At 40.6% G+C, this 14,170-nt stretch overlaps 1 protein-coding gene across 1 annotated transcript in view; it reads right to left on the reverse strand.

Annotated features, from left to right (window-relative positions):
- Positions 1-14,170, reverse strand: part of igsf9bb (immunoglobulin superfamily, member 9Bb) — a 160,234-nt gene that overhangs the window by 39,329 nt on the left and 106,735 nt on the right. The window contains exons 8-12 of the mRNA XM_088939434.1: positions 12,900-13,042; positions 12,044-12,184; positions 8,324-8,440; positions 6,816-6,966; positions 1,568-1,691 (exon numbers count right to left, since the gene is read on the reverse strand). Of these exons, the coding sequence (XP_088795560.1) occupies positions 1,568-1,691; positions 6,816-6,966; positions 8,324-8,440; positions 12,044-12,184; positions 12,900-13,042 (676 nt within the window). The remainder of the gene's footprint in view (positions 1-1,567; positions 1,692-6,815; positions 6,967-8,323; positions 8,441-12,043; positions 12,185-12,899; positions 13,043-14,170) is intronic.

Raw genomic sequence — 14,170 nt, forward strand, 5'->3', positions numbered from 1 at the left:
CAAAAGATTCTGTAATTGCCATTTTGCCTTAATAAGGCTCTTTATATGCATTTCATTTAAAAAGTCTTCATTTACAGGATCTTTGCTATCTAATAATGTCTTTGCTGCAATATTCATTCCATGGAACTGCACTGCCATGATAAATTGTCAGGCTTGATCATTTTCCACTCAGTCTTCATAAGTATGGCTCCGCAGAATGTTATAGCAAGCTGACGATATTAACCCTTTCAAGTAATGAGGCTGAATTCAATAACATACCGAAATGCACGTTCTATCCCTGTCTGCATTGTGAGCAACTCAAAAGAAATTGTTTCTGATGAAGGATTAAAAAACTGTTTTGAAAACTTTGAGGTGCAGGGCTGCCGATTCAAACTCAATGGTGCCAACTATAGTCAGTTCACTTTTTTTACTCAACATAAATAATTTTCCATGCTTAGGCTGAATTAAAACACAGACCGCAATATGGTGTCAGTTGTGTAGTGACCAACAATCTGAACCTCATATTGAATCATATACAAATAAGGCTGAAGTGCAAAGGATATAGGCACTTATTCATGTGCTGTCCACAACTACTGTAGATATCTTCTCTTTCTGGGGTATTTCCTGGTGTTTATTCTAAATAAAATATATTTAATATATACCAAAGGGCTAGAATTGGCAGAACAAATCAGGGTTTGGCTGGGAATGTGCAAAGGTTTTCTCTTCATAATACTAATGATAAACAACACTCCTGCTGTTTTGATTGCAGAGTAGTGCTTCTCTTTAAATACAAGGTTGATGAATCCTGGTATGACTCTAAACTCCCTAAACATCCAAACTGCAGCATACTTCCCATTAACTTGATTGCAGACTGTGGGCAGGATAACTAAAAAAAGGACATCACTGACAAATTACCCAAACTTTGAAGCTGTCAAATAGCTCCACTAAAACATATCATTAACAAAACATTTTTTCTATTATCTAACAATGACTGATTCCTTGCAAAACAGCCTATCATACTAGACCACTGTTTGCAGAGCAATTACAAAGCATTCCCAAGACTCTAGGCTTAATAAACAAAACCTTTCTTGTCTATAAAATTATATCAGCACCATTTTATTTAAAGTGTTTCTAGTTAATTTACATGTACTAACTGTACATATTACACTTTATTTTTCCATGTTGGAGAAACAAAGATGCTGATAATGTTTTAAGACATTTTAAGAAGATTCCCCATATTTTCTATTAAAAAAATGCCACTTTCTCTTTCTTAAACATCTCCCTAGCAGGTGAAGTGAATGAATGTCATAAACACATTTATTCACTGCCCAGAGAATCAAGGAGCCCATTAGAAGAGATATTTGAGAAGAGAAAACTGGTGTTTTTCTTGCTTTTTCGAAAAAAAATTGCAAGAGAGTCTAGGGAGAACAATATAGTCTTGCCCAGAACCCCGACCCTCACCCCCCACCTTGACCCCCACCCCCCATATCTTGCCCTCTTATGGTGCTGCAGCCTTACAGAAGCAGGACAGAGCTCAGGTTAGTTGTTAGGAAAGAAGCAGAAAGCAAAGCATGCTGGGATGACTCACACAGGGCCGTACCAGACTGAGAATGTCTGCTCAAATCCTCCGTCATATCCTGGCTCCCAGGAGACATTAGCAGAAGTCGTCGAGGCCGAAACGTGTACATGGGCTGGGGCATGAGGGCTTGTGCCTGGAAAACAATATGTCCATGAGCACATTCAAGTACACTGTCAACAACACTAAACTCTAAGATACACAATGTTATGATAAATGAATTTCATTAGTCTAGACTTACCTCTTAGACCGACAACAGTATGTAACATACTGTATACCCTCCCGTATAGCTCTGTAAGCATTATTTTGTCTTGCCTTAAGAGACAACAATCTTGCACACCTGTACTTCACGAGGAATGAAGGCAGCCGGAAGCTTGGGAGAAATTAGAATCATTTATTGAGATGTGGAGTTTTGGCGTAACCCGCTTGGCTGAGGGCCAACCTCCCGGCCGTTGGACGGGGAGGATAGGACCCCCATGCGACCAATGGGGTAGCCGCAAAGGTGGAGAGGGGGTGGAGGAGGGATGCAGAAAACGAACGAGGAAGAGGAGAGGGTGACGTTTGGTATATATGGAGACCGGTTGCTTACGTCAGGATTAGTGAGAACTGCAGCAGCTGTGTCGAATGAGCTTGGCTGCTTTCATTCCTCCCGAACTTTCATTAAAAACTCCGTAAGATATGTGCTGCTGTTACGGACATGTGGTACAGAACTGAAACCCTGCTAACGGAGTACCTCTTTCTGCATTTGAAAAGTGCTTTTTTTTCAATTTGCTGCCTGGTAAACCCTCTGACACATTATTATCCAAAGCTTTTGCCAGACCTCGTGGCAAAAAACAAACTGGATCCCACTGTTTGAAGTGAATGTAGCTCACCAAACTGGAAACAATGTGCACCCATTATCTGATAGAACTGTAACCTTTTAGATTTCATTAATTAATAAAACTTATTTCACTTCTTCTCCATCTTATTCTTTTAGCACTTTAACTTTCTCTTGCAAGCCTTATTGCCTTCTGAAAAAAAAGAAAAAGATCAACTCTATATGCTATTTATATTACAGTTTCCACCTACAGCAATATCAACTTTATCATTTGGTGTTTACACTTCTACATACACGGATCCAAATCGTACACTTACCCTGACTCTTAATCCTTTAATATTACCATATTCTTTTTACTGTAATCCCAGAAATAGCTATTCAGCTCACACAACCTTAGCACTCACAATAACAGAAGGACAGGTATTTATTTCTGCAGCTGAGTGGAGAAATTACAGTGCTTTCACTTGCTCATTTACTTTTATTGTTAAAATATACTGTATCATATGTTCACTTGTAACATTAAAATAACAGCCATGAATACGGACTGTGCACACAAATATTTTCTAAGGGAAATACATTGTATAAGATACTGCTTTGACCTAGATGAATGGAATTACTGTATGTCATTTTTCTTGAAGGAGAAAAAAATCAGTCTACCATGCACTGAATTGTGAAATAGAGCCTATTAGGATATAAAACGTCTGCAATTGTGCATTATAAATGAAACAGGTCTTCTGCATGTTTGGCGTGGGCATTAAGGATGGTCAAACTTTGCCCAAGTGTGAAATGAAACCCCCAAACCTTTCATGCCCTCCTGCTTATTTCTTCCACACTTCATATCCTCTTTAAAAAAAACCCTATCTTAGCAACACATCTGAAAAACAGCCAGACGTTGTGAATGAAATAAACTCAAAAAGGTACAGGTCTGCAGCCTAGCTTGGCTCCACTAATGCTGTCACAAGCCTGCTCCTGGAGGTAAAATCTGAAATAAATCTGCCATGTCATTTCAGCAAAGCGCTTGCTATATACAGTAATGCACTGGCACGATCCTGCTTTGTCTGATCCCACTTCTCCCACTCACATTGTTTTAAACCTAATTCTAAGGTTACAAAGAAATCTGAACTGACGAATGCTTGTATGTTTACAGTATATTTAGAACAGGAGTAACGTAAGCAAGCTTAGGAAAAATAATTTCATTAGGGCAGGTTAGGATAAACATTTCACTTGAATTCAGGCTGAAAAATGACTGAATTTCTAGTCTGACACCCTTTTAACTCTCCAATAAATGTGTATGTCTTACAAGTTAAGCTCTCATTTATCTTAAATATTGAGCGCTCAACAACTGCCTGATTCCCACACTTCAATTCAATGACTAGTTCAAGGGGTTTAATGGAATCCTGAACGTTAGATTTACAGAACTGTTTTCGTTTAGAAAACCCGTACAACCAAAGACAAATAATGTGTAGTATGGTTCATCGATCAAAAATAAAATATAAATGCATCAGTTAAACTGATGTGAGAATATGGCTTTTAAGCCTCATTTTGTGGGAACGCAAAACGTGCGAGGGAACATGATTCATTATTAGACAGGAGATATCGATGGGAATGTAACTCTGTGTGCCAATTTAAAGTATTTTGATTAAGCAATACGACCTTCGCATCATTCCAAACTTTTTGCCTACTATGACTACATCCTGTAGCTCTCTGCTTGAATTGCGATATTTATTAATTACATTAATTAAATGATTATTTTAGCACATACTTGGAAGCTGCAATTTGTAAAGAACATTTTTTCTAACCTTTTAAGAGACACAATGAAAAGGAAGTGCAGAGTAATCCATTTCTGGTTTTTTAATGATCTAAAGCATTTTTGAGGTACAGCCGGGACCACAAATGGACTATAATTCTTAGAAATGGAAGGTTGTCTCTAAAATGCATATATAGATATATATTTGAAAATAAGTTCACAGACTTAAATGCACATATTCTAAAGACATTGAAGAGAGGAGACTGTTATCCTCATTTGGTGGCTAGCAGCTCATTGATCCAAAGGTCTTATGCAGATGTTTCTTGAAGTATTCCAGAGAATCTGCTTCAACAACATGGCGTGGACATCGGTGTCTTTCCCAAACATGTTTCTTCTAAATTTCTTCCTGAATCCATCCTCTGGTCCTAATTTTAGCACTTGCCCTGAAGTAAACTGAAAGTCCTCCATCATTTCTTCTGCCCAAGACAAAAGAGGCTCAGTTCTTTTAATCTATCTGAATGAAACATGCTAGTAGAAGCTGGCAGCTTTCATCTTATTCCTTGTGATTCATAACAATGATATCCGTGCCTTGAGCAACACGCAAAATACCTTTATTTCACAAGCTTTCACAATTCTTATCTCTAGCCCTCTAACCAGCTTGGGTGATGGGTATTCCTAGAATGAAGCCCTGTCATCCTTCAGCAAGCTGTAAGAGTCACAGGGCTTGAGAATGGAGTTATTGATTTTGAAAAAAAAAAAACTTTTACAGCATAAATCCTCTACAGCATATACACAGGAAAAAAAAGACCAGGAAATATTTATTCTCTAATGCACCCACATCTCAGACTCATGTATCTTTTGACAAACTGTAAGCTTTAGAGCTGTCCTTGACAAAAGGGTCACCATAGACGGGAGAGGCAGTACACTTTTCAGTCAGTAAAAACTTAAACAGAAATAATTTAATTACCTTAGGGGGTGTCTGAAAGTGCAAATTAAGGAACTTCTGATATAACTTTCTACAATAACCTCTCAGGAGTGTTTGTCATTGTTCAGGAGCAAAAATGTTTAAATAAAAAACGTTTCTTATTTAAACATTTTTTTATTTTTAATGACATAGTAGTGACATTTTTATTATCGTAAAAATATTGTTCCTCTGGATATATTCTACAGAAGAATAACCAAAATCATTCCTGTGTAAAAAGAAATGTTCTACTCTGACAGGATAAGATCTTTTTAGCCCTGAAAAAGTACTGTATGGGGTGACCTGATTCCAGTAGTCACAATCATTACAGGCATTGACAAAGTCAGCCAATTGACTTTTTTACTTTAGGATCACCAGTGAAACACAAACCAACTGACGAGTGGAATTACTGAACAAAGAAGCACATTTAAAACTGAGAAAATAATTATTATTTTATACAAAAGGTTGTTGGAATAAGAGAATAAGCCACCCACTCATGTCATTGAATCTAATACCATGGCTTTTTTTCTAGGAAAAGGTTTGATGAGATAATTAAATTATTTAGCTACTAGCAACTAAATGAGTTCCACAGGCTAAACTGTCTGGTCTTGTCTGTTGCCTTTCTTATGTTCTTCTGTACAACAGCACTGAAACACTCACATTTTCTCTTCCATATTTGCATAGTTCATGCAAAAGGCTGGATAAGCAGATTGGCTTATTTGTTCTATAACCTCATGTTGTAATTGCAATGTGAACTAGCTGTTTTCTTAATGTCTTTTATAAAGCTGCTCCCTGCAAGTAGCTGCCCACATGAAGAAACCTTCCCGAGTCAATACAGCACTTTTAAAAAAAATAGTCAGGGATTTAATGACTTTGCAGGTTCTGCAAGTCAGATACATTTGACACAGAACTCATTTAGACCTGCTCCTTTTTTACCCTCCAATGAAGAGATATGTTGGTAGGCAACAATTGCAAAGCACCATCCAATTTAACAGATATCTGGATAACAGTTGAGTACCTGGCAATTAGCATGAGATGGCTGGTGCACCACTCAGAGAGCTCCTGCTAATCACAGCGAGATGATGGCTGGATAGATACTGCTCAATGACACCCAATTAAACCACAGCCAGTGACTGAAAGTGCCCTTCACTGCCAAAGGAATGTCGACATTATCAATGTACACAACACCAAAGAACACTGTGTGCAGTATCTACAGTGAGTTGCACCTGTAATCTGTCTGTAGAAAACATCCTGGGGGTGAAACTAAATAAGAGCTATTGTATACCAGCGCTAGTTTTTAAAATAATAAAGCTAAACGAATGAAGTCCTACATAATGAAATATGAGACGCACAGCTCGCAGTTCAGATTTTTTTGTTGCAGCTGTTTACTTATTCTAAAAAGGAGAGCCCTGGATCTCACAAATTTCTCCTGAAAGATGAGCAGAGTAGTAACGCGGTTTTCATGAACAAATCGGCGGGAGAGGTGCGATGTCAAGGAGATAAAAACAAAAGTTATTCATGCACACAGCACACAGGGGAAGGGGCACACACACCATTAAACAATCTCAAATGCAAAAATAATGGCTAAGAGAAGTACTTTATAGTTTGACAGCAAGCACATTTTCACCAAAGGAATGTCTTAACTTGCTTACAGTGATTTATACGACAGTGAGTTTAGCTCTTTCTCGGGCTTTCTACCAGAGTCAGACAAGGGAAGAAGAGAAGAAGTTCCTACCGATTACTAGGAGATGAGTACTGGCAGTGATGCTTGTGACGACGTTGGTAGCGACACACTCCCACTCCCCATGGTCCTCCTTACTCAGGGATTTGAACTGTAAGCTGCCACTCGGTAGAATATTGTGCTTGCTTCTGCTGGGCTTCCCTACCTTCACAAGAGACAACACCGTTCAGCAGGAGCCATTACAGTAACCCAGGCGAAAGCTTTCAGCACATTACCCTGGGCTTTGGCTGTGTTGCAATCTGGAGTCTTGGGGCGCAAGGATAATTCCCCGAGGAGAGGAAGAGAGGAAACTTACTGTCAGTGTGGAGGAACTATAGAGATCTGCCTAAGGCATGTTACTGATGTGTCAGCAGATCAGCATCATTTTGTTCATTCAATAACGAGTCTTACACTAATTGATGGGAATCGCAATCAATCACAGAGCTGACAGGCATAATTGAAATTTGCCTTGAATAAAAGCTACCTTTACCCTCACGAAGGGCAAATTTCAATCAGCCACCATCAATTGTCAGGACTGCGAAGGAAAATACAAATTAAAAAATTAAAAACATTCTTCCTGTCTTCTGGCAATGACCTTTTTAATAAGAGCAAGTGTACTTTTCATGCACAGCATCTACTGTTTGCCTTTTCTCAAAGGAAAGACTACTCTAGTAACTATCACGTTTAGTAGTACTGTACATTTAAAATTTCATTTTGTACTGTAAGTATTGACAGAAGCTGTCTGGATGTTCTTTTGTAAATATTTATTAAAAGGAAAAAAAATATCTCCATTATTCATGCTGAATGTGGGGCAATTCCACATTCCACAGGATTCACTATTGGGTTATATTAGGGCCAGGTGTGCATAAGCTAGGCACAGTTCTGGGAGAGAGTGAGGAGAAGGATGAACTGTAGGGAGTTTAGAAAGCACAAAAAGAACTGATTTCCTCTTTTATTCAGAATAGCAAACTGATTAAACAAGATCCAGTCCTTACACACTTGCCCTAAACTTCAACAGCTTCCATGACTCACATAGAGAGATTCTGACATGTCTGCCGTTCTGATCCTTTTCACTCTGAAGAATGGATAAATAATATAATAATTCTTATGCTTAATATAGTACTTTTCTGGACACTCCACTCAAAGCACTTTACAGGTAATGGGGAATCCCACTACCAACACCAATGTGTAGTCCCACCAGGATGGTACTCTGGACGGCAGCCAGAGTGTGCCAGTATGCCCCCCACACACCAGCTATCAGAGGCAGGAGAACAGAGTGAGGAAGCCAGTTCATAGATGTGGATTATTAGGAGGCCGTGATTGGTAAAGGCCAGGGATAAAGTTGGTTAATGACCACAAAGAGTCAGGACCTTGGTTTGATGTCTCATTTGAAGGATGGTGCATTTTTTTACAGTACAGCGTACCTATCACCATACTGGGGCATTAGGACCCGCACACAGACAGAAGGGGGAGCGCCCCCTGACTGGTCCCGCTAACGAAAGCAGGAGTTGTGAGCAGTGTACCTTCCTCCATGTGATCGTGGGGAATGGATCTCCGGCAGCAGCACAAGGGATCACCAGCTCTCTCCCAGCCTCCTGCCGGTATTCCCAGCCGGGTAGCACCGTGAAGTAAGGGGGATCCTGCATTTCAGCGGAGAAAAGAATTAGAAACGGAGACTTGTTCTCACGCCCTCTGTAGCCAGAGGGCACTCCTTCTCTGTCCTATCTCTCATTTCCGTTTCTTTGCTGTCCTTCCGGTGTTTCTCTCTCTCTGGGGCTATATATCTCCGGGTCTTTCAGTCTGCCTTGGCTCAGCATTGACGTTCGGATGTCCTGAAACCCGCCGAGCACCAGGTCACCCCATGTCCGCTACTTGAGGGCATAGGCTTCTATACGGCATTCCCTGAACAGCTGAGCCTGGGCTAACCCCCGTCTCGCCGCTACGCATAGGGTCTTTTCGCTCTGCTGCCAATCTACGGTTCGTCCTTTCCGACATCCGTGACAGAATGCTGAGCCATTTTCCACCCCGCGAGTGACGTCTTTTGTTTTTTCCGCAGCCTTTTTCTTTTTCTCTGGGCTTTGTTTTTTCAGTTTCTCTATTCTAATCACTGGATATCACTCCAATCTTCCGTGTCTGTAAGCGGGTCCTGTACCTGGCATTCCTCGGGTAAGATCTCTCCGATATCAGTGATTGAATGTTGAGCTGGCTCTCCCATCCTAATTGCTGGATATCACTCCGGTCATCCGTGTCTGTGAAAGGGTCCTGTGCCTGGCTTTCCTCGGGTTGTCCACTCCGATATCAGCGTTAGTTTGGTGAGCTTTCTGCCGTTCCTCCATTCTTTTAGCTGGATATCTCTCCAGGCATCCGTGTCTGTGAGCGGACTATGGTCTGGCTTTCCTCGGGTTGTCCACTCCGATATCAGCGTTAGAATGTGAACGTGTCTATTGCCCAGTCTGCGGTATTTTTCCCCGGGTTTTTTGTTTTTTAATCTTGTTTTTGCCTGTTGTTTTGATTTTTCTCTTCCTGGTTTCCCCTCCTATTTGGTCCCCCCTGCTCCCTGTGTCTCGGAACTCCCTGGTCTCCCAGGTTTATGTCTGTTGTGGTTTGTGCTTGTGTACTTTTTTGTTTTAAGTCTCCGGAGCTCTACTCGACCCCCCCTTCCTCTACCCAATAAAGGTTTATACCCTGGAGGAGGGGGTAGCTCTCAGCCGTGGACTCCCGGAGGTTTCCTTTCAGTTAAATGAGGTTTTTCCTCCCCCCAGTGCTGTGCAGCTCATTTATTTGTATGGGCGTCAGGAGCCCCCCTTGAAGGGGGGGGGGGGGTACTGTCACGCCCTCTGCAGCCAGAGGGCGCTCCTTCTCTGTCCTATCTCTCATTTCCGGTTCTTTGCTGTCCTTCCGGTGTTTCTCTCTCTCTGGGGCTATATATTTCCTTGGCTCAGCATTGATGTTCGGATGTCCTGAAACCCGCCTAGCACCAGGTCGCCCCATGTCCGCTACCCGAGTGCATAGGTTTCTAACCCCCATCTCGCCGCTACGCATAGGGTCTTTTCGCTCTCCTGCCATTCTACGGTTCGTCCTTTCCGACAACCGTGACACTTGTTTCATGAGTGCACTTCAGCTATGCATCCACCACCTCGCAGAAAAACCATTCAGACACTTGCTGTGATGTTCCATTTTGTGATGCGTGATGTGGAGACATTTTTTAACCTTTAACATATAAAACATTTCGTTCAAAATCCTGAAATCCTAAACACTGAATACTTTTAAGGGTAACACGGGTAAGATGAACCACAGCAAGTTTCATCAATAAGAAAATAACTGAAATATATGAATTGCTTTCAGACCTGTGAATACTTGGTGGAAGCTCAGTTATGAGCTCTTTTTGGGTAAGACTTTACCAATCTTTGTATATCAGTTTGTACAATTTCTGACCGTTCATCTTCCCAGTTTGCATACAGATTTTTCTAAAGTCGCTCTCTGAAGGCTGCTCAAGGATCACTTATGGATGGCAGTTTTTCAACAGTCTTTCAACAGATTCTCAGTTCAGTTTCTAATTCTGAAGCCAGTCCAATGTAGCCATGTGCTTTGTGACATTTTCCTACTGAAAGGTGAGTTTTTGTTCGTTTTAGATTGAGAGCTGTTTTCCTCTATGATTTGCCAGTATTTCACCTATTTCCCTGTCAGTCTTGACAATCTTCCCAGTTGCTGCTGATGAGAAGCACAAATATAACAAAATGCCACCATCCTCTTTGACAGTAGGGACCATCTTGACTGAGTAACGTTTGGTTTGTGTGAGACGGAACACCGTATTTGTCTGGTCTCATTATTGCACACAGATAGAGGACACTCAACAAAATGTGAGGCTCATTAAGGTTATTCAATGTACCTAAATTAATCCAGGTTTGCTACAGCAAAGGATTTGTGTACTTACTGAAGGTAAATCATGACTTTTCTATTTTTCATATTCAATTTTTCACTTAATGTAGTGTTTTTACTTCGAATGTGTGAAGTAAATGTTGTACATAACAATTATTAATTGCTGCTTCAAAGTGCCATGAGTGCAAACTTTAAAGCAACAAAATGTGAAAACTGGGCACGAATCTAAATACTTTTTCAAGGCATTGTATTTGCTTAATTTTAGTTTAGAGTTGTTAACATATACAGGCAAATGATAGGTTTTTGAATTATTTGTTAAAATATGGTACAAATGAGTGGATGATGCCGAGAGGGTGTTATATAGTCAAGATCTGGGTAAACTTAATCCAATTATTCCACAGCCTACATGATAAATTTAGACATGAATATCATAATATTCAAACCAGCGCTATGGGTTTGCTTCTAACTGGTGTTTGTAAAGCCTCCTGCAGCAAAGTAATTAATCAAACGTTCAGCTAGTACAGCCACAGCGTTCTATAATACTGTATGCATAAAAGCAAACCCATTAAATATATAATACTGTATGTTAAATGACTGAGATAAATGAATCCTTTCTACATTAATAATTATATATAATATGATAATATGCATATAAAATGTACAGTATTGTAGATAGTTGCTATAAGGCTGTATAAGATATATGCTTTTCATTTCTGCTCCCTGGCATTTCAGTGCCTGTTTTTGGAGACAGAGACATGTTTATTATGTATTGGAAAGCAAATAACAAATAAAGATAAAATATCTGAAAGTAAAGGGAGAAATAAGAGTTGATGTTGCTTTATATTAGGATTAATGTAGCACGAATTAACGAGTGATTCATTTTGTGAATGAGGACTTATTAAATTTAATTGGGCACTTGTGAACCTGGCATACGCCGGCTATTGAGTCCACTTGACTGCAATTTGATTACCACCAGTGTTTTTGCAGGCTTGCCCGTATTTCATACATTTCCCAGAACCTTACTTCATGTTCCTTACACTTAGCGTATACACGGAGCGCAAAGCTCTAATTTTAGTTTGTTGCTTTCAGTCAGACATCCTGTAGGAGAAAAAACAAACACCTCTGAAATTAAGTTTCTTGCAATTTGCGGTTGTCCGGAGATGAAAACAGGAAGAGCTGACCTTTTACAAAATTACCTAACGCACAGAAAATAGAAACATCCAAAAATACACCAAAGCACACCCTGAGGATGTGTCTTTCTTTTGCTAAACAAACAGGTTTTACGTCCTTCACATAAAATCACTAGCCACAGTCTCGGCTGTGGGCCACAGAAGGAATATAAAAATAAAGTGAACAATCCTTGCCTTTAGCACCAGACGGGCTGGGGGGGACTGTCCCATGGTACCCAGGACGTTGTAAGGCACACAGGTGTAAGTGCCAAGAGAATCCTCTGTCACCTCTTCCACACGTATGGTCCCATCCTCCATCAGGCTCCAGCCGGGATACTGTGTGCAGAGAAGCACAGCAGAGAGTTCGTCGTAACTTCTGCCTCTTGCTTTGACAAACAAACGACCCTTAATCCCTTGATGAATAATGACCTTTTATCAAATGAATGACCCATGATCAATAATGTATTGTACCCACTCTCCTGATGATGAGAGCTTTTCTGTCGAGACTATTGTTCTTTCTCCAAAGTAATTTCCATTGCTCTCCAAACGTTGATTATTACCCTAGCAGCCATTACTAAATGAAATAGGCACATGAATGGATGCCAATGAGGTGATTGCCTGGAAGAGTATTTGGCTTGTAAAAAACCTAATTCACTTATGGTTTCTTCACAGACTTTACCTGAACCTTGCAGAACCTCTGAAGCTAACCCATACAGTATTCCTGTGTGTAAGCCCTGCCCAGGTGGCACTTTGGACATTATACTACGCTCTTGGTGGTGGGGATGGGGTTGGTAGGGGAATGTTTCCATGTTTTCTTACATCTGTTCTGAATTTCTGAGCCACTGAATTAAAACAACCGAACTTCAGGGGACGCCAACAGATCGAAACAAGATGCTTTGCTTTTCAGTGTACTACGAAAAAGCTCTCAAAAGGTATTTGGAAAAATAACTAATTGAAATAGATTTTAAATGAAGTATTATGCCAATTCAAACATATTCCTCTTTATTTAACTGTGGGTGAGACGTCAGTAGCTGAGGACGCGCCAACTGACCTTCTCAATTCGCAGTGGGCGGCCATCTTTATTCCACTTGACGGATATCACTGGCGGGTTGGCATCAGCTGGGCAGCGAATGAATCCTGGCAATCCAATTGGGACGTAGATGACAGACGGCATATTTACAACCCGGGCGGGGACTACAAAGGGAGGTCAGTGCAGCACACGTTAGAAAAAAAATACAAATGATATTGAAAAAGGCACAACAATTTATTTAACCTTGGCTGTGCTCTGCTTTATTCCAACAAGAGACCCAAGCATTCAGGTGTTATCTAAAAGAATGACTGAACAATTTAAGAAACCTGCTCTTCCAAACTTTCTTTGCCTTCCATATATTGATAATAAAGTAGAGATCTATTTGTACTTGAGAAGTATGGTCCTGTGCATTACAGGGATTTATGACTTAATTTGCATGATACTATATAACCTGTGGAATCAAATGTAAAACAGCTGTGATGTATTCATTCAATCAATCAAGGTTTATTTATCAAAGCACGAACAGTACAGCATCCAGCGGTGCTGTCAGCAATGAAATGCTTCGTCTGCGTGCTCGTTAACAGGGATAGAAGAGTAGAAGGACAGGAATTTATAGGGATTAGATTAACGAAAAGAAAAAAAAATGGGAGACAAAATAATTACACCATTGCAATTTACAGTACAATTTACAGATTGTGCGAAAGTAACACAAGGATAGGGGGTATTTAGCGCTCTTCGTATGCGTCCTGAGAGTGCAAGTGACAAGGAGGGCGCTGGTGCCCCCTGTCAGTTCAAGGAGGTAACTGCAGGCGTCTGCTGTGGTTGGCTGTTGAGCAGCCTTACAGCCTGGGGGAAGAAAGTGTTTCGAAACCAGGTGGTCTTGGCCTGTATACTTCGGTATCATTTTCCAGATGGTAGTAGAGAGAGCAAGTTGTGGTTTGGGTGACTGGGGTCCCTGAGGATAGACCCAGCCTTCTTGAGGCATCTAATAGACTAGATAACCTCGATATTCGGTAGCGCGCAGCCAGTAGTGTTTTGTGCCAGTTTCACCACCCTCTGGAGCACCTTGCATTCTCGGGCTGAGCAGTTATCATTACAGTATTACAGAGTAATACTATATGGAGTATTACAGTAACTGATCTGTTTTTGCCATATTGTGTCTCATTTTACTCAATATTCCAATTGGCCTGTTCCACTTTTGTGGTGCAGTTATCTATCAAAGACATACCACATTTGTATACGATACCAATGGCGTCCTGGCAATATGTTCTCGCAACAAGATTAAAAGTCTT

The sequence above is a fragment of the Atractosteus spatula genome, chromosome 22 (assembly GCF_055471065.1).
Source record: "Atractosteus spatula isolate fAtrSpa1 chromosome 22, fAtrSpa1.hap1, whole genome shotgun sequence".
Lineage (NCBI taxonomy): Eukaryota > Metazoa > Chordata > Actinopteri > Semionotiformes > Lepisosteidae > Atractosteus > Atractosteus spatula.